We start from the raw sequence: 20,281 nt of genomic DNA on the forward strand, positions 1-20,281 counted from the left end.
TCTACTGGCACTGCCTGCCCCTGCTGCCACCAATGCCATTGCTGGTGTCTTTCTTTCTCCTTGAGTTCCTGGAGGCAGGAGCTGTGCCATTCTGCTCATAAAATGCCTGGCAAAGGCAGGCAGGAAAGAACTGATTGAGGGCTTCTCGACAGCTGGAGCCTGTGTGGGCTTGCAAGGGTCTGGATGGAAGCAGAAGGAGCATTCCAGACAGGAGAGGCTGTAGAAACGCTTGGGAGCATCTGAGATGGAATGTGTGGTGATCTGTAGAGAGTAGCTGCCCACCTGCCCGGGGAGGGCCTGGAATTGAGATCTCATCTGAATGCAGAGGTATTCAGTGGTCTCCTGCTCCCACTGCAAGAGGAGGCCCGTATCTCCTGGAAACACGGGTTGGTGTGAGTCCTGTGGGCTAAGAGCATCGAGGAGCCTGGGAAGAGGGTTTGGAGGCCATCCTGAGTCACTGGCTTTTTTTCTTTTTTTATCTTCTGGGCCCAGGACATCAAGCAGTTATGAAGAGCCCTGTAGCCAGACTTGGGGTCAAGACACTGGTCAGCTCCAGAATTCTTGGGGCCATAGAGGTTGCTGAGGAGCACACAGTGCAAGATGTCACTGAAAGTGGTTGAGCCCCGTGTGGCTTGCTTAGCCTTATCCTGCATGGGCCACGTAGATACACAAACACAAAGAAAGCTCTGGACTTGCGGTCCCAAGGGACTCAAAGGAAAAAGAAAAAAACAGAGCAACACACCAAGTCTTTAATGCTTAGCCGGCTTCCATGGTGCCCGATGTTTGGTCCCCTGGGTTGACCCCACTCAAAGCCAGTTCTTCGGAGCCTTCAGGGGTGCTGTCCTGTCCTATGCCACACTCACAGTCATGCCACACACAGAACCTCACGGGCTTAGTCCTGAGCAGGGAGGAGTCCTGGGCAGGGAGGAGTCCTGACCTGAGCAGGGAGGAGTCCTGGCCAGGGAGGAGTCCTGACAAGAGCAAGGAGGAGTCCTGGCCAGGGAGGAGTCCTGAGCAGGGAGGAGTCCTGACCTGAGCAGGGAGGAGTCCTGACCTGAGCAGGGAGGAGTCCTGAGCAGGGAGGAGTCCTGAGCAGGGAGGAGTCCTGAGCAGGGAGGAGTCCTGGGCAGGGAGGAGTCCTGATCTGAGCAGGGAGGAGTCCTGGGCAGAGAGGAGTCCTGATCTGAGCAGGGAGGAGTCCTGACCTGAGCAGAGAGGAGTCCTGAGCAGGGAGGAGCCCGCAGAAGTTAACATCGTCACGGTGGGCCTAAGTGGACCTTCAGCAAAGTCCCTTCTGGGAAAGTCTCAGACATCTGCCAGTCTGGGTGCCCCTGTGCCCCATACTGAGCCCAGGCAGTGCCGACCTGGCCAGTGCCTGGTCTGGTTCTTGGCTCTGGGGATGTGGAACAGACAGTTCTGACCTGCCAATGGCCTTTTCTAAGGACCCCTTTCTTTCTTCTCTGTGGAGAGAAGAGTGTGGCCTTCTCTGCTCCCCACCAGTCTCCTTCTGTCCCTTGTGTTGTGAAGTCAATTTTCCCACAGAGCCTGTCAGAGGCTTTTGAACATGTAGAGCAAACCCAGTAAGCCCTCTGAAACTGCAAGCTGAGTGTAAACATGCCTTCTCCTTGCCAACAGCAGGGTAGGCTCACCAGCAGGTGACTCAGTTCACATTCAAGGGTCCCCAGAGGGAAGGGGCGGAAGTAGCACTGTGCTTATAATAGAAGCAACAGTAGTAAATGCTAACATTTGTGGGACTATTTCCCACGGATCTTAACAGCTGAGCCCCTATTAGCAGGTGAGGAAGCAGATTCACCCCTGAATGCACTCAGCCAGTGACACTGCTGGGAAGAGATGGTCCAGTGAGGAGGAACCTCTTTGGGTTCCATCCTGTGAGTGTCCTGCAGACTGAAGAAGGGTGTGCCCTCACAAACCCATGCCCTACAGCCAGTTCAGACCCACTCCTCCTCCCTCCCTCCCTCCCTCCCTCCCTCCCTCCCTCCCTCCCTCCCTCCCTCCCTCCCTCCCTCCCTCCCTCCCTCCCTGCGAAGCAATAGTAAAGACCTCTGTTGTTGGCTATCAGAGGCCTCAATATACACAAATGGAGCAAGGCTAAGCGAAGGCTTTAAACAGGCTTTGCATGCTCAATGCTTTCCCTCTGCCGTTTGCATCCTGGAGTTTATTCCTTATTTCCTGCTTCATGTTCCTGAGATGAAGGGGTTAACTGCAGATTTGCAGAAGTTCAACATCTCTCTCTCCCCCTTGGCTTTCCTGCCTGTGAGAGAGATAGGGCTCTCCTGACCTACCTAGCTGGAGAGGTGCTAAACGGCCTAACTTGTCCCCACTCCAAGAACCTGGCCTGGAGCAGAGGGCAAGGATCACAGGCTCCCTTTGTCCTCAGGATGCAGGTGGTATGAGGGTTAGAGGCAAGGGCAGGAACACACACGCACCTGTGGGCCTCTAACTTTCCGAAGAAGTAGTTCTTTGGATGAGCACTCTACAAGAGCCAGCCCTGTGGTCCAAATGCCCCACCATAGCCTGCCTGGTCCAAGCCCCAGACTCAGGGTAGCAGTGTGAACCCCCTCCCTCTCCTTTATAAAGACCCTGCAGGAAAAGCACTCAGCCGCCGTATTCCTATGCCCACAGAGCTAATGGGCTTCAGAGACTCAGGCTTCAAGGTGGTGATAAATGCTGTTTGTTTGTAGCTAGTATTGCCTATGCCTGGCTGCACACTGCTTGACTTTGCCAGGAAATTTCCAAAGGGAATTGGAAGAACTGGGATTGTGGGTTTTAATTCATGATAAGAAGGGTTGGCTCTGGGGCTGTGTGCCTCTCTGGTCCAGGATCAAATGAGAATAGAGTCTTTCTCAGTTAGAAGCTTGAGCCTATCTTTCTGGAATGGAGGGTCACCTCTGGTGTGGTGATACCTGCTTGGTGTGTGTGGTACCTGCTTGCTCCTCCCCCTGGGAGAGAAAGACCACCCACTCTTCTAAGCTGGCAGAGCCTCCATCTCCAGGGTGCACCGTGGCGTCCTTGCTTTGCCGACCTTGGCTGCAGTCTGTGAAGGTGGCTGCCACTCTCCTCCCTGCCTGCTGTGTTGCTGCATAGATTCCTCCAGGCAGCCAGAAAGCCTGCCTTTCTAATCAGTGGAGAAACTAGCTTTGTCTGCCAGACTGAAGCAGGGCAGTTGACGAAGCGGGGAGGGAGGTGGACAGCTGTTCCAAAAGGGAAACAGCAAAGCTGGAAATGGCGTAGAAACCTGGGGGCAAGGCTGATCGCGGCAGCATCCGGCCAGCTGCCGAGGGGCTCTCGTGCCTGCCCACCAGGCCTTGTGACAAATGCCCTCCGACAGTCGCAGAAGCACAGCTGTCACCGGAAGGCTGTGAGCATGTAGGCTGGCAGCCAGAGGCCTGCGGCTGCAAGAGAACCTCTGGGCCTGGTATCCTCATTATCTCTGCTGTTGGAACTGGAGCCCCCGGGAGCACAGCTGCTCTCAGCTGCGGTTTGGGGAGCTGCCTGCTCTGGAAGCCATGTCAGGGGAGCCTCTCCTGCCAATGAGGCCTCATGGGGCAGCAGGCCTGGAGAAGTACTTTTTTTTTTTCATCATTCTGATGAATCCCTCTTTCCAAACCCGGCCTCGCCCTGCCAGAGCTCATGGCACAGATGGTCCCTTTATGAGAGCAGCCGTTCCCCCCCCCGGCCCAAAGCAGTGTTGAGAGCACATGACAAGAAGGAAACAAAAAGCCATCATCTGCTCAAAGCCAGTTCAAGGGTGTCCCAAGGAGCCCTTGTCCCGGAGGCCTTTGTCCACTCCTGTCATGAGAGTCCCTAGTACTTCCTGAGGTCAGGGTGAGGCCCTTGCCCCCATGGAGCATATGGAGGGAGTTAAGGTACCCCAGGTGTGAGATCTAAGCCCTGCTGAGCCTTTGGCTGAATTCTCTTTGTGGTGGCCCTCCCTGTGCATAGAGCCAAGCATATGTGACAGCGTCTGACCTCAGCCGCAGGACAGGATGTGGAATGAGGCTAGAGACTGGGGCTGGCTGTCCTCTGCACCACTCTGCTCGGCTCTCAATTGATGCTCGACCTTGAGCAGTGTGTCAATATTCCTCTCAAGTCCAGACACCCTTATCTGTCAAGCTCGGGAACACCTGCCCTTGTCCAGCCTAGCTGTGAGAAGCAAACTGTGCAGAGAAAGACATCCTGTCATAGGGAAGTGTGGGCTGTCCTTACTTCCATAACCCAGAACAGGTGGTGTGTCACTGTCTGGAAGACAGCTTTGGGAGGAGGTGTCTGTCATTCCTGCCGCTCTGGACTGGCCAGGGAGGCAGCACATCTGGTTGGTGGTTTGCCAGCAGGGGACCCTTATTGTTGTGAAGATGGAGCCATGTGCTGGCCGCTTTGAATCCAGCTTAGTCTCCCTCTGCCCTGAGTCTGTGAGCCCTGAGTTGACTCCTGACAGGTCTGGATTGAGACTGTGACAAGAGAACACCAGGATTTATAAAACGTTATCCCCCGAAGGACCGAGACTGTGACAGGCAGCGCCTTGGCTCTGTGTCTGTGGTGGGAGCTGGGGACAGTCCTGCGTGGGCTCTGGTGGGTGCATGTGTGGGCGTTGAGAGACAGAAGGAGACAGGGAGGCCATGCATGCAAAGACCATCTGTCTGGGCCCAGATCCATAACCCTGGGACCTTCCCTTTTCCTCTCTCCAAAAGCTCCTGCTTCTGCCCAGGGAGGAACAATAGGATAGCCAGACACCCCTGTCCCTTTTCCAGCCCCTCCCAGCAGATGTCCAAGGTCAGGTTGTCTCCGCAGCTCCTGTCTGAGCTCAGGGTGTTTTCCAGGCCTCAGGGGTTGGGGTGGGTGGGGAGGAGGGAGCCCTGTGTGAGAGTTAGAAGGGGAAGGCTGTGTAGACCAGGCTTTTCCTGGCAGGGCTGGGCTTGATACCATTAAAGCCTCCTAAGCCGTGTTATTTTCTTTTAATCCCCACACTGTCCATCCTGGCCTGTGCTACCCTGCAGGACCTTTGTTCCCAAGCTGGAGCCTCTGCTGAGTGCCAGGTATGAGGGAACCAAGAATCTGATACAGCGTGCTCGCATGAAGGCCAGGACCCAACCGCTCCGAGCCAGCCATCACATTATGCCCACCGTTGCTCAGGGCAGTCGGTGAGTGGGGCCTACGCCAAGCTGACCTGGGAGGGCTTGTGGCAGGGAAGGGTCAATAGCACAGCTAGCTCAAATACAGCCAAAATGCTTTGTTCTCCTCTCTCTCCCCCCCTCTGTCTCCCTCTGTCTCTCTGTGTCTCTGTCTGTCTGTGTGTGTGTGCACTTATGCACATGTTTCCTGTGTCAGGCACTTGTTACGATCATTTGGTCAGTCACCACACCATTACCCACAGTGTCATAAGCTGAGACATAAAGATAAATGAAGTACGTGCCCTGAGCTCTCTGGGGCCATAGCGACCACAGTCTCCAGGGAAAGAGGCAGCCAAACACCTAATCAGTTCTGTGGGTTATAGTGGAGGAGAGGGAACGCGTATGTGCAGAGCTCCACCTGGAAGGGACAGGAGAGGTTCACGCAAGAAGGATGAGGTTTCCCAGATGGGGCTTCCAGGAGCTGTAATTGTTCACGGGGCAGATGCAGGGAGGAGGGGACACTATTCTAACGGATGGGAGCTGTGAGAGGAAGCACAGTCAGCGTGGAAGAGAGAAATCTGTCACGTGTAGCATGAAGGCAGAGACCGCAAGGAGGTCGGCCATGGAGGAACTCCAGGTCTACTGAATGACAGCTCATGAGTCCCTGCACTGGTATGAGACCGCAGAGACGGGTAAACAGGGAGGCTAAACAGGGTTAGGGTTACATTAGTGTGCGCGTGGGCCCCTAGCCAAAGAGTAAAGTCAGATGGAGGGGGTGCTCTGGTGAGTCCATCGTGCTGGAGCTGCAACAGTGAGTGCAGCCAGGGTGGGGAGGACTGGCCTGTCATTATGTGACTGCCCAAGCCTGTCCCCAGGATTGTTCTTGTTCTTCTTGTGGTGCGCCTTAAAGAGCTGCTTACACATGGAATGGAGAACTCATAGTAAAAGTGAGCCATGTGCTCTTTGATGGGGGATACTGTGTCTGTTCGCTGAAGGCCCAGGCCATTCAAAGAACTACTGCCATGACTCCATCGCAAGCAGAGGCCTCTCTGTTCAATGTCACTGTGACTCTTAGGACAGTGGCACACGAGACCCCCAAACCCTAGTAAAATGTGCCAATCAGATCACTCATGTCCACTTGTACTACAGAGTACTCGCTGGAGCGACACGGCTTCTTTGAGGTATCCTAGCTGTTCCCCACATGTGCAGAGAGCTGCCTTAGACTGCCCTGTTTTCTGTAGGAATTGCATCGGAGTGGTGAGACACACATAGACAGGACTCTGCAAAACAGACGTGCGCGTGCTTTGACACTGCTTCTCTGGTTCGTTACACCTAGTCTTAACATCAGTAGCTACTGTAAAGCAGGTTTCTCCTGCCTTGGCCATAAAAATGCTATAAGAATGCAAGGTGACCTACTTCAGCAGCTGCTGTGTCCAGGAAAGAATTTCTATGACTTGGCAGCGCTGGTGAATCCTCAGAGGGCAGAGCTGAAAACTCCACACCAGATGGCTTGCTGCAGCTGCTTCGAAAGGTTACGCTCCAGCAGATCACCCTGGAGGGCAGGCAGAGCTAACACGGTGATGCCATGCTGGCCCCAGGCCTCGGCTGGAAGCAGGAGATCCTCCCCAGCCACAAGGAGCAGGGGGCAGGCTGAGCAATCTGCAGAAGGCCCTCTTTAGCCTAGGCCTCCCTAAAGGCAGCCAGGTGAGCCTGCATGCAGGCCTTGCCCAGGCAGGAAGAGGTGGGCACAGGTGTGTTGTCTGGAAGTCAATCCACATATAAAATTGAGCAGCTCCTGGAAGCAGATGCTGTTGCCACTTGGAATAGGCAAACTCGGGTTGGTATTCATAATCGCAAAGGCATAGGACATGTCAGCAGGCTGCACCCTGGGAAGATTCGTTCTGTGTGAGGCTGCAGAGCTTGCAAACATCACATCAGTTGGATAGCATTGTCAGAAAGTGAGGCTGTGGAAAGGGACTCTCCTCCCCAAAGCCTATGCAACTTCAGGGCAACAGCAGAAGCTCTGAGCTTGGCTGGAATCCTGTCCTTGAGGGGCCTCACCTTGGGAGGCAAGGAAGCTCTGGGATTTGCCTTTGGCTTAGCTGCCTCGTGTGCACATGTGCCTAGGCGCCTGCTTCCCCGTGCTGTCGTCTGTGTTGCTGCCTGGAGCCTTGCGGTCTGAATAATTGCATTGAAGACTCTTACACGATTAGCTCTTCTCTATTTTATTCTACTTATTATGACGATGAATTTGGTTTTGTGGGATTTTGTTTTGTTTTGTTTTTGAGACAGGGTCTCATTGTGTGGTCCTAGCTGGCCTAGAACTCACTTTGTAGACTAGGATGGTTTTGAATTCATAAACATACATCTGTCTCTGCTCTCCCCCCACCTTGGAGTGCTGGAATTAAAAGTGTACACCACCATATCCATCAAGTTTTTTTTTGATGGGATCTCACTCTGTAGTCTAGACTTCCTTGAACTCAGAATCCTCCTGCCTCAGCCTCTTGAGTGCTAGGATTGGGGATATGTATCACCATACCCAGCTTTTGTTTTTCTTTTAAAATAGAAATAGTGTTTCTCGCTTTGGAGTGAATTTTAAGATGGCTGTTCACCATCTGTGTGTAAACTTAAAGCCACTGCTGTAGCTCATGTGACACAAACCACAACTGCTGCCCTGAGAATAGATTAATATTTCCCTTACCAGGACTCACACCCCACTTCTTTCCAAGAGAGCAGGGCACTGACGCTGGAGCCCATGAGGTGGGAGGGTGTCCCGAAGCCAGGCACAGAGTCTCCCGGGAACCACACTTGTGCAGTGCAGACCCGGCTGCCTGCCTGTCCCACCGCTGTGCTGGAGTTAGAACTTCTGCCTGATGAGGTAGCACGTGTTTGCTGTTGCTCAGTGGCTCCTTCCAACCCTAACCCTCAGGGACAGTAAGAAAGTGGTCCGGGTGTTCAGCGCAGGGACGTATCATAGAAGGATAGTTTTATTTATTCGAGTTCTCCAGGGAAGCACAACCAATAGGGTGCGTCTGTAGATGGAGAGGGTTACTGTAAGGAGTTGGCTTGCAAACTGGTAGAAGCCTGGTAAATCCTGAACCTGAAGGCTAGGCCAGCCAGTTCAACCAAAGACAGCCTGTAGACAGAATGCCTTCTTGCTTCAGGGAGGTCAGTCTTGGTTTTCCTCAGGCCTTTAACTGACAGGATGAAACCCACCACATTGGTGGAAGGTAATCTACTTTGTTCAAAATCTGTCAGCTTAAATGTTAATTTTGTCTTTAAAAAATAAGCCTCTGGTGGTAACATCCTGAATAAGGTTTGACCTAGGTCCTGGGCCTACCACGTGGACATTAGATTAACCACCATGTTACCAGCCATGGGAGATGCTACCCTCTGCAATCTGAGGACTTCTCAGAGATCTCCACTCTGGTACAGCCAAGCTCTTGACTAACTCTGTAGAAAAGCATTTTAGGATAAGTCTTCGTGAAGCAAATTGGAGCTTATTAAACAGAGGAGGCACATGCTCAAAGAGACAGATGTGAGTGTGGCATCGAGAACGGTACATGTTTAACTATCCCAGCAGTAGTTATGCGTGGGACTTTGTGACCTTCCAAGTTCCACCGTCCAATGGGTGGGAGTCAGAGCTGGAGAGGGAGGAGGTGGTGGCCCCGTATGCTTACCCCAAAGACTATCACTTATGCCCTTTGTTGGGTAACGGGATGTGATGCCAGCTTTACTCCACGAGGAACCAAGTCAGGAGGTGCGAAGAAAACAGGCTGAGGCCACTTCTCTGTGAGATAAAATGATGAGTGGGAGAAGCCCGGTCACTCCCAAAGACAGCCCGCAGATCGGTGGGGAAGGCCCCAGAGGGAGAAGGAGAAAGGATGGGCCTTGGACCTGGGCCCGTTTGCATAGCTGTTAGCTGGTCCTGTGATGAGACTGTGTGGATCAGAGCAGGACTTGGCTCCCAGCCAGTGTTTTCCAGAGCCAAAGCTAATAAAAGATAGGAAGATTCTCCAGCACAGCCATGCACATCTGAAGACAGATGTGAGTGTGGAGGTAGGATGGATAACAGCGGCTTTGGGGCTGTCTAAGGAAGGCACCAGGGGCTGCTTATCTGCAGTCCATCCCAGCAAGGCCTGAGGAATTCTGAGTGGGGATGTCAGCTCAAGAATGCTGGAGTCCCAGAACTCCAGCCTCACAGAATACCCATGATGACTTTGCAGCACGTAGAACTGCTCTTCGGTGTTCACAGGGGGCTGGTTCTAGGACCCACTCCCTTGGGTACCAGAACCCATGAATGATCAAGCATACTTCTGTGTACATTAAGCCATCTCAGATTACCCTAAACCTTTAACATGATGGAAGTACTTTGCAATGGTTGCTATGTTGTCATGTTTAGGGTATGACGAGAAGAATGAGGTCCCTACATGTTCAGTATAGATACAGGGTTTATTTTCAAATATTTTTATTACATGATTAGACTCCCTAGATGTTGAGCCCACTCACACATGACTGACGATACATGTTTCTGCAACTTCTCACTCACTGCCAAGTCAGGTCACCTAAACACACACATGTGCTCACACAGAGTGTACACACACACTGAGTGCACACACACACATGTGCACACACACTGAGTGCACACACACATGTGCACACACAGAGTGTACACACACACTGAGTGCACACACACATGTGCACACACACTGAGTGCACACACACATGTGCACACACACACACATGTGCACACACACGGAGTGCACATATAAGCTCTGCTGTCTTCCTCTGTACCTTTCCTAGTTTAGTAGCTTTTCTTGTTAACTCATACTGAGCCCAGCAACAGAAAGCAAGTTAAAAGGAAAGGAAGTTGTACCCATTTTGCTGAGCAGGGCGTACTGGGACGTACTTGGGATGTGCACACCCTACAGGATGTGCAGGATGGGCCTAGGGTTTGCTGTATGACTTCCCAGGAGCTTGACTGGGAGTGACCTTGTGGGTGAGGCCTGGGCCAGAGCACATCCAGGGCAATGCTTCCCTTCCTCGTCACCTTCTTGCCTGTGACCTCTCTCCGTCTCCTCACTAGAAATGGCCAAAGAAGCCCAGTTCTGGATGTCAGGAGAGCCTCTGCCTCCAGAGAGAGCCTCCAGAATGGGGACCGGAGTGACTCCTCTAGTATGGAGTCTGGTGATGGGCAGTGGCCCAAGCAGGGAATGCCCCTGTCCCATGTCCGTTTTGAAGATGAGTCTGCCCATGAGGCTGAGTTCCGGTACCTAGACCGGCTACAGCAGCGCCAGCGTCAGGTGTTAAGCACAGTGCTACATGCTGTGGGCCAAGGACCTCTGCGCTCCAAGCCTGACCTAACCAACTACATTAACCGTAACACGGGGAACAACTCACGCCACAGGCCTGTGGGCTCCCTGGACCACAATGACTTCCCTGCATCACCGTCTCCATGGGACAATGAGAGGAAGTGTCCAGCCTGTGGTAGTTGTCTTGAGGAGCGTTGTCCTGCTGAGGGGAGAGCAGCCCCTGACCTGAGGGCCCTCCAGGATCTTCAGATAGACTGTGAGTCAGAGACGTCGCTGCTGGGGCCCTGTAATCCTCACGGCTTGAACTCACCATTCCCAGGGCTCCACACAGAATGGATCCGGGAAGCACACATCACAGACACTGTTACCACACCCCCTGAGGAGGGGAACTCTGCCTTAGACAGCGCCAACAGTACAGACAGCTGGACAGACAGTAAGGATGCCAGGACCTCTCAGCCCAGCAGGGCAGGTGGGCAGACCCAAGGCAGCAGCCCCCATCCGCAACAGCATGGCTCTAAGCCTCGGGAAGGCCCCATGTGCTCCAGAAAGGCTGAGGTGGAGCTGCCCTGGGGCCTTCAGGCCTGGCCTCACCTTCCTGAGGTTGGTGATGTGGTTGTAGGAGGGGAGGTAAAAGGAGCCACAGGACACACACCCCAGGGAACTTTGTTTGTACAGGAAGATGCTGTGCCTAAATCTGTCTTGGAACCTAAGAGGCCTTGGTCCCAGGGGCAGCCTGGAGCACGGTTAGGAAATCACTGTGCCTACCCTGAGGACTCCTGGACTCCATGCAGGACAAATTATGCTGTGTCGTTTTCCAAGAAGCTTGGTTCGTCAGGGTCAGGCCAACCAGACAAAGGTGCTGAAATCCAGGGGTCTCTGGAAACTGTATGCACTTCTGCCCTCCAACAGAGCCATGAAGAGTTCTCTGCACCTCACCCAGCCCTGCAGCCAACTCTGCCCCTCTCCCTTGAAGGCTGGGTGCCAACCCCTCCCGCCTCAAGGAAATCCCTCTGCCCGATGCCTCCAAAGAAGCCAGCCTGGAACAGGCAGGAACATCTGGTGGAGCATTTGGACATCCCCCTGCCTCTGTCCCCTCCAAGAACTTCGGTTCTCATACCACCCCAGACCCAGCCCTACAGCCCCCATGTCAAGCATTCCCTGCTGGGCCTGCCCACCAACAACTACAGCAGCAGTGTCCCTCTGGGGCTACAGGAGCCCTGGGAAGCAGCTGCCCACAAGAGTAGAGCTGAGAGGGACCACCTTTGCCAGGAGCCTGGACTGCCCCTGGAGAGTGACGGAGATGGTAAGGATTGCGGTCCTTGTTCAGCCCTGGTCTGTGGCACTCATCTGCTCTCCATCGTGACCGCCGTATAGTAAGACCACACACCACTCCCAGCATCCCTGTGGGTCCCTCACATCAGCAGCAGGTGCCAGGGAGATGGGGGACGCAATGTGGGCCAGATTCAGGATTCAGCATTAGCATGGAGCAAGTTAGCTAGTTTTCTGTGCTTGCGGGATGGGGAGCCAGGGCTTGGACCGTGGGCAAGGTGGGAATGGTACCCTCTTGTTGCTGGGAAGACTGAGGTATGTAGGGAAGCTCCTGTCCTCAACTGCTGGAGGCCAGGCTTTGTGGGAATTTGACTCCTGTAAACTGTGAAGAAGTCAGCAGCCCCGTAATCCGCTGTTGCTTAGAAACTAACTATTCTATAATCACCATCCTCTCCCGCCATCTTTCTCTTCTGCCTTGCACACTTCCATTCACTGTTGGCACCTGGTACACACTTGGACCTGTCCTGGGCACTGTGGGGAATGTATAAGAAAATGGCATAAGCAGGGTCCCTGCCCTTAAAGCTTCCCGAGGCCACACGTGTCTGTGGCTGGCTTGCACCTAGCCACTTCCTGCAGGGCCTCTGAGATCTACCTCCTTGGAAGCATGGCAAGGATTTTCTTGTTAGTGACAGGACCCTGAGGATCACTTCCTCTCTCCATGCTCATGTTTTCTTATCCAGGAAGTAAGGGTTAAAATACAGCCTGTGCCATGACCCCAAGGTCAAGTCTATGAAGGGCTCAGCATCACCAAATGCATACAGTGCTCCCAAGATGGAAGCTGTTGTAAAAGCTGTGACAACTTTAGATTTGTTTCCCCTGCTTTTGATTGTGTCCCTTGACATAGACGGGGCATGATATTTAACAAATGACTTGTCACTTAACAAATACTTATTAGTCGCTCACCGTGTACCAGGTGCTCTGCTGGGTGATAGGGTTGCAGTAAGTCCATAAGACCCCACCCTTGTCCTCAGTTTCCAGTTTAGAGGATGCTCAAGGATGGGCCCTGGCCACCTTCACTGACTACCTCCTGGGGCTCCCACCTTTCCCCAGTGTCTCCTGTCCCTAAGCCTGGGGAATGGGCCTTCTGCCTGAGACCTAGGGATGGTCCGTGTAGCAGAGGTGGGGTGCTGTGCTGTTACAGGAACACCCCAGGACTCTTTCCAGTCAGCAGATGCCGCCACTGTCAATTCTACAGCCATCACCCTCTCCCTCCCCTCAGAGGAGCCCGGCAGCAGCCTGGAGCTGGGAGGAGATCTACACAGGACAGAATCCAGCTCTGGAGGCCGCATGCCTGCTGGGTGAGTGGCAAAAACGAACCCTTACTACAATGAGCATGTTGGATGGGGAACTACCACCTGGAGGGGTAACACTGCTAACATTTCTCTCCCAAACCTTGAGGGGTTCCTAAACTATGTCCTGGAACCCTAACTCACCTTCACCACCCTTTTTACACCCCTCTTTCTCTCTGTGTGTGTGTGTGTGTGTGTGTGTGTGTGTTGTACATATGTGTTCATGTGGGTATATGCACATGAGTCTGGGGACACATGGATGTGAGTGTGTGTACAGGCCAGATATTGACAGAGTAACACTTAACTGCTCTGCACCTTGTGTTTTGAACTCCAGGGATCCACTTATCTCTCCTTCCCCAGAACTGGGGTTACGAATATGCTCCTACATGTGCCTGGGGTGCTGGGATTTAAACTGGGGTCCTCGTGTTTGTGTGCTAAGCACTTTATCTACTTCCAGCCCTACCTTTCCCAGATCTTTTTACCTGATGTACCTCATAGAGCCACTGAGACCCCACCCTTGAGACCGAGCTGTCAATGCTGCAGCTGAGAGCCACAGGCCTTAGGGTGATTCTAGGATGCAAACTGTTTCCCTCCTTTGCTTCATCTGCGGTTGGACCCGTGAGGCCTTGCTTGGGACCTCCTTGGGCCGAGTTCAAAGCCTTGATGAACCTGGTACTTACTTCCACACCACAGCACACAGCCTCCCTGTGACCCAGCCAGGCCTGGGTGTTTGCCCGAATGCAAGGTCTGTCTGGCCAGTTTCTCCTGGACATCTGTCGCAGGCATGTAGCTGTCCCCTCAAGAAAAACTCAACAGTTGCTTTCGCCACGCCCTGTTCCTAGCAGCCGTGCCGCCATCCACACGGCGCTTAGACCCTGCGTGTTCTCCCTCTGCTTCCCGCTCCCATCCTCCGGCAGCCCTCTCCAGCCCAGCCCTTTTCTGCCATCTGCTCTGAGCTGCCTCACTTCTTAGCTGCACGAGGGAATATTTTTTTTAAAAAGCCCAATTAAATGGAATCATTGTCCTACTTAAAGGCCCACAGTAGTTTCTCTTCTCCTTCTCTTCCTGGGGCTGACAACACTTGGCAGTGTGATGGGCTTGCCAGCCTGGCCTCATGTCACACCTCTTCCTGCTCTTCTCACTACCTGGCTGCTGTTGCTGAACACATCTGACTTGTTTCTGCTCTGGCAGACACCCCAGCTGTCTGTGTGCCTGCGGCTCTCACCTTCAGGATTAATGTCGGGACTCCTGCCTGTCATTGGCCCTTGGTATCTTCCCAAAGAGACCGTCCCTGGAAACTGTTTAAAACAAGTGCCTGTCACACTCTGATTCACCCCCCACCCCACTGTGAATGGCTTTTCTCCCTCATGTGTCAGTCTGTTGTTGATAAGGTTCTATACACCCTTAGCTGAGGGCAGACAGATAGGAAGCCCATGAGACAGACATCCCCAAGGGGTGGAGTGAATGGATGATGAGCCCATGGCTGTATGCTGTGGCAGGGGCTATCCTGAACTCATGACTGTGTGGGGCTATCCTGGACTCATAGCTGTGTGCCATGGCTGGGCTATCCTGGACTCAAGGCTGTGTGCCATGGCTGGGGCTATCCTGGACTCATAGCTGTATGCTGTGGCTGGGGCTATCCTAGACTCATAGCTGTGTGCCACGGCAGGGGCTATCCTGGACTCATGGCTGTGTGCCATGGCAGGGGCTATCCTGGACTCATGGCTGTGTGCCACGGCAGGGGCTATCCTGGACTGTTCTCTCCAGCAGTTGCTTTCACTCAGCACCTAGCAGAGTCTACATGGCTCCCCTTGCTGATAGTTCCTCTCTGGGGACATCAGCACTGGTCCATGTGGGGCCCTAGGATGCAGGATGCAGCCAGTTCTTGCCTGCCTCTCAGCCATCCCCAACCACATTTTGCCCCCTTGTGTTTCAGAGTATCACCTGAGGCCAGTGCAGGGCACAGGCCACCCTCTGCTGCCCATTCTGATGGGAACAAGAAGAGGAGGAGTAGTATCACCTCCACCCTGGGGCTCAAAAAACTCCTCTCAGCCCTGGGCCACACCCCCCGGCCCAGACTTGGCACATCCCGAAGCTACAGTGTGGAACAGCTGCAGCCCTCAGCACTGGCCCCCCAAACCAGTGCCTCCAAAGTGAAGAGAGCTCCGTCGTTACAGATGCTGCATCTGGTAAGTCCCCAGGGCCCTGGACAGTACTGCAGCCTATTGGAATGAAGGGTGGAAGGACAGGCAGTGTTAAGGGTCCTTGCCTGGAGCCCACGGCACCGAAGTGGAGACCTGCTGGTGTCCTCACAGCCGAGCCATAGGACCTGTGCTCTCTGTGTGTGCAGTGCCCCTTAGTTCCCTGTGCTCTCTGTGTGTGCAGTGCCCCTTAGTTCCCTGTGCTCTCTGTGTGTGCAGTGCCCCTTAGTTCCCTGTGCTCTCTGTGTGTGCAGTGCCCCTTAGTTCCCTGTGCTCTCTGTGTGTGCAGTGCCCCTTAGTTCCCTGTGCTCTCTGTGTGTGCAGTGCCCCTTAGTTCCCTGTGCTCTCTGTGTGTGCAGTGCCCCTTAGTTCCCTGTGCTCTCTGTGTGTGCAGTGCCCCTTAGTTCCCTGTGCTCTCTGTGTGTGCAGTGCCCCTTAGTTCCCTGTGCTCTCTGTGTGTGCAGTGCCCCTTAGTTCCCTGTGCTCTCTGTGTGTGCAGTGCCCCTTAGTTCCCTGTGCTCTCTGTGTGTGCAGTGCCCCTTAGTTCCCTGTGCTCTCTGTGTGTGCAGTGCCCCTTAGTTCCCTGTGCTCTCTGTGTGTGCAGTGCCCCTTAGTTCCCTGTGCTCTCTGTGTGTGCAGTGCCCCTTAGTTCCCTGTGCTCTCTGTGTGTGCAGTGCCCCTTAGTTCCCTGTGCTCTCTGTGTGTGCAGTGCCCCTTAGTTCCCTTCTGCCCACCTACGGGTCCTTTATCCCTCGACTTCCTGGAGAGTTCATGGCCTGATTTCTTTATCCATCCCCTTGGCTACAGTGACTCTTTTAATCCAAATGCAATTTCTTCTTTTTTTCTTTAAAAAAAAGATTTGTTTTCTGTGTATGTGTTTTACCTGCATGTATGTCTGTGCACCATGTGTGCCTACAGAAGCCAGAAGAGGGCATTGGATCCCTGAGGACTAGGGCTATAAACAGTTATGAGCCGCCATGTGGGTGCTGGAGATTGACTCTGGGTCTGCTGGAAGAGAAGTCAGTGCTCTTAACCATCGAGGCATCTCTCCATTCCCCCAAACACAATTAATTTCCATCTGTATTGTCACAGCAAGGCTTGACTGGCCTGTCTGTCTGGTCGTCTGGTCTCTCTTCATGTGGCTTCCATGGTGATTTTCTGAGGATGCATGAACCTGGCCAAATCAACTGTCTCTTGCCAAGAATGTATCCATTTTGGTCATTTATCACGTTTAGGGTAAATTGAGACCACGTAGTGCTGTGAGAGGATCTGCTTTTATTTCTCACCACTTCCAGAACACTCTTGGCCTCCACTGGATAGAGCCTTTCACCTTTCTACAGTCATGCCCTCTGTCATGTCCCCATGCCCTCTGTCATGTCCCCATGCCCTCTGTCATGTCCCCATGCCCTCTGTCATGTCCCCATGCCCTCTCCCATGTCCCCATGCCCTCTCCCATGTCCCCATGCCCTCTCCCATGTCCCCATGCCCTCTCCCATGTCCCCATGCCCTCTGTCATGTCCCCATGCCCTCTCCCATGTCCCCATGCCCTCTCCCATGTCCCCATGCCCTCTGTCATGTCCCCATGCCCTCTGTCATGTCCCCATGCCCTCTCCCATGTCCCCATGCCCTCTGTCATGTCCCCATGCCCTCTCCCATGTCCCCATGCCCTCTCCCATGTCTCCACGCCCTCTCCATGTCCCCATGCCCTCTCCCATGTCCCCATGCCTTCTCTCATACTGTCTTTTTTCCCTTTGGCCCGGGTGCCTGCGCCCCTCTTTTCAGCTGGAGAGCTCTTGCTCTCAGCCTCACTCAAGTGTCAGCTCCTCCCCTGTTCCCATTCCTTCTGGACCAAAACATCTCTGCTCTAGGAACTTGTTACAAGCTCCTGGAGCTATCAGGTAACCACACTCATGCCCACTCCAAGCTGGAAGCATTCTTGAGGTGTGTCACATCATGTATGCTACCAGTGAGCCACACCCCAGCCCCTCCCCTTTGGACAGGGTTTTGTACATGACTTGGTTCCCCCTGCCACAGCCTCTGAGTGCTGGGTAGACTTTCATAGAGAGATAAGAGCTAGCATAATGCTAAGTTGTTATTGCTTTGGATGCCTGTGCAGTCCCATCTCTTGGAGCAGGCTCTGCTGACTCTTGCAAGTCATCCAGACAGATGTGCTGGCCAAAGCTTGTACCATTGCTTTCTTGGAGTGACTTCAGGTTTACTTCAGGTCAGCAAATTCTCTGCTGGGACCCTTTCCCAGGCTGCTTTTCTCACCTGCAATATTGGATCTTGCCCACTAGGTGTCGCCCTCTTATCAGCATCGGAAAGCAACTTCCTTTCAGAACCTCCATGCTCTGCTAGGAGGCAAGGGAGACCGGTCCAGCCTCTACTTGGTAGAGGGGTCAGAGGACACAAGTTCACCGAGCAGGTAAGCTTGGCACGAGAATCCGAAGGACAAACTCAGAGTGGTCAATGGAGCTTAGCACCACAGCAGTGAGCCAGTCTGTCCCCTTAAGAGGAAGCGAGGCTGTGACCTCTGCGCCCTTGCCTTGTGCTGGTGAGCCCTGAGATGTGTAGGTTTGCTGGAGGGTGGTGCTGGAAAGCTCGACGCCTCTTTCCCTTGGCTGTCCTATGACATTCTATAATCAATGCTCAGATTTTCTCTATCACAGGCGAAGACCCTTTTAAACACCCAGAGGAGAGAACCCCAGAGGCCCTTGACTCCTGACCCCTCTGCCCAGGTCCTCTTGCCTATCTGCTTTTACCCATGGAAGGACTTTGTGCTGGAGGGAAGGGGTTAACTCTTGAAAACACTATGTAAAACTACAGCTCCCTCTAACTCTCAGAGATCTCTTCCTGAAGAAAAAAAAAAAGTTAGAAACCACAGTCCTTGCTTCAAGGCACTTAGCCCCAAGGAGCTGCCAGCAAATGTGGAAACTCCCGTCTTCACCCTAGGGAGCTCATTTTGCTAGCTCAGGTCAGAGAAACCCCAACCCCTAGTGTCGAGTTGCTGTGTTCCTGGTCAGAGACACAGGTCATCTTAGGGCCAACAAAGCTGGCCCGGGTGCCTGGCCCCCCCTTACTGTCTTTGGTCTCCTTGTAGGCCAGCCAAGGCCTTTCCTCGTCGTGCCCTCAGTGTGGAAGATGTGAGTGCCCCTAGCCTGGCCCGCACTGTGGGCCGCGTGGTGGAGGTGTTCCCAGATGGCACGAGTCAGCTGCAGCTGCAACGACCCCCAGAGGGCACCTTTGGTTTCTGTGTGGCCTACGGCAATGGCCAGCGAGACTCAGGTATGCCTTGGGAGCCTCAGCAGAGTCCCCGGTGTGGTCCGGTTCCTTCTGGGCTTTGGCCGAGCTGTGGAGAAGGCTTCCTTCTTCCCTCCGGAAGCTCTTACTGGGCATTGGATCTCAGGAGCCCCTGCTGCTGTGGGGGTTGAACTGGCAGACTTGACTGCACTGTCCCCCGGCTGTCCTGTGACATCTTGAAATCAGAGTCCTCAAGGCTTTTTCAGAGAGGCAAAGGAAAACTGTCTGTGCTTGCCAGTTCTAGGCTCTTCCTTTGATGTGGTTGATGTATTTCAACGGTCCTGTCCTCCAGCTGCTGGGGTGTCTGGGCATGTGGAGTGGGCCTGCCTGTCTGCAGTCCTGTCCACACCCCACCACTCCTGAGGGCTTTGTTCAGATGGAGTCTGGCTCCAGGCGCCTGGCCCAACCGGTTGCCTGTTGTGTCCTAATCAATCCCACTGTCACTGAATTCTGACCAGTTCTTGGTCCCTCTACATCCGTGAGTCCTTCATGGAGACCTGACTTGCCCAGGCTAAAGCTTCTGGTCCAGAATGCATTTGAGTACAAGAGACCTTGAAAGCTGTGCACAGGCTATGCTAAGTCGGGAAGATTGGGAGGGAGGGCAGGCGGAGGGAGGGAGGAGGGAGGAGGGAGGGAGGGAGGGGTGACTTTGAAAAGGCAATCCCGGGCTGTGCTCCTGGGTCCCCGCAGAGGAGGGGTAGTCCTGGCCTTGAGTCTCCAAGGTCAAGGCTGTTTAACCCAGAAAGCCCTCCTGCTGCGGGGTTTGCCGCACTGCATGTGTCCTTATGGCTGACTTGTTCATCACTCAGCGTCTTCCAGGTGCCTACTCATAAGTACTGTGGGGTTACAGCACGCAGGCACGCAGGGAGCACACAGACCTCTGACCTCACGCACTGGGCCAGATCTACAACTTGACTTCATGTATTTTGTATCATGGATGTGCCACAGTGAAGAGCGCCGGGAAGCAAATTAAATAAAGCAGGTGTGGCAGGTGCCATGTAGACCTACTTGAGATGACGAGGGTGGAGATGGACAAAGGGAGGAGCCATCTAGGGTAGGAGATGAGTTTCAAGGACAGAGGTCCTAGAGGGCCACGGTGTTTGTAGGGAAATGAGGAGGTCAGGCTGGAGCTGAGCTCAGAGAGGCTGCAGGTTGTACTGCCCTGAGGGACTTGGGGTTCCTCATGGAGTAGGAACAGGAGCCAAGAGGTGATACCAGCTGTGTTGAGATTCCACAGTGGGACAAGGACAGGCACTAGACTGATTTCCGTAGTCCAGGAGACAGACAAAATAGCAGGAACTTTAATCTGGCTGGTTTGCAGTTAGTGTGACCTGAACTTCTTAGAGAGAGAATGGGGTAGGCCTCCCCCAGTTTGGGCCTAGGAAGAGTCGCATGTCCGTGCACACAGGGAACTGACCTTTGGGAAACAGTGTCATCCAGGCTGTCTCTGTTCCCTTACTTGCATGGTTCTGTCCAGTTGGTGTCCAGCTCTTACGGTTGTATTTAGCCACCAGATGTCACCCAGAGATCTTACACTAGGCAGTTCCCACCACAGGCCTTTCTCTAGCTGCTTAGGGACACTTCTCCTGAACCTCAGGGGAGCCATGACCTGCGGCTGCTCTGGCTCCTAGCTAAGCATCAGTCAGGGTGCCAGCATGTGTCCCATCTGACACCACACCCACGAAAGCAGCAGGCCCTGCCTTCTGCTTCCAACTGGCTAC

At 53.7% G+C, this 20,281-nt stretch overlaps 1 protein-coding gene across 2 annotated transcripts in view; it reads left to right on the forward strand.

The window, feature by feature from the left end:
- Nucleotides 1-20,281, forward strand: part of Kiaa1614 (KIAA1614 ortholog) — a 28,138-nt gene that overhangs the window by 5,787 nt on the left and 2,070 nt on the right. Inside the window, exons 4-9 of one of the 2 annotated variants that reach the window (XM_040738394.1) lie at nt 5,016-5,159; nt 10,216-11,744; nt 12,912-13,068; nt 14,996-15,248; nt 17,558-17,685; nt 18,361-18,545. In XM_040738394.1, the coding sequence (XP_040594328.1) occupies nt 5,016-5,159; nt 10,216-11,744; nt 12,912-13,068; nt 14,996-15,248; nt 17,558-17,685; nt 18,361-18,545 (2,396 nt within the window). The remainder of the gene's footprint in view (nt 1-5,015; nt 5,160-10,215; nt 11,745-12,911; nt 13,069-14,995; nt 15,249-17,557; nt 17,686-18,360; nt 18,546-20,281) is intronic. The other variant, XM_040738395.1, reaches the window with a different exon arrangement.

This window comes from Mesocricetus auratus, unplaced genomic scaffold (assembly GCF_017639785.1).
Source record: "Mesocricetus auratus isolate SY011 unplaced genomic scaffold, BCM_Maur_2.0 Super-Scaffold_100676, whole genome shotgun sequence".
Classification (NCBI taxonomy): domain Eukaryota; kingdom Metazoa; phylum Chordata; class Mammalia; order Rodentia; family Cricetidae; genus Mesocricetus; species Mesocricetus auratus.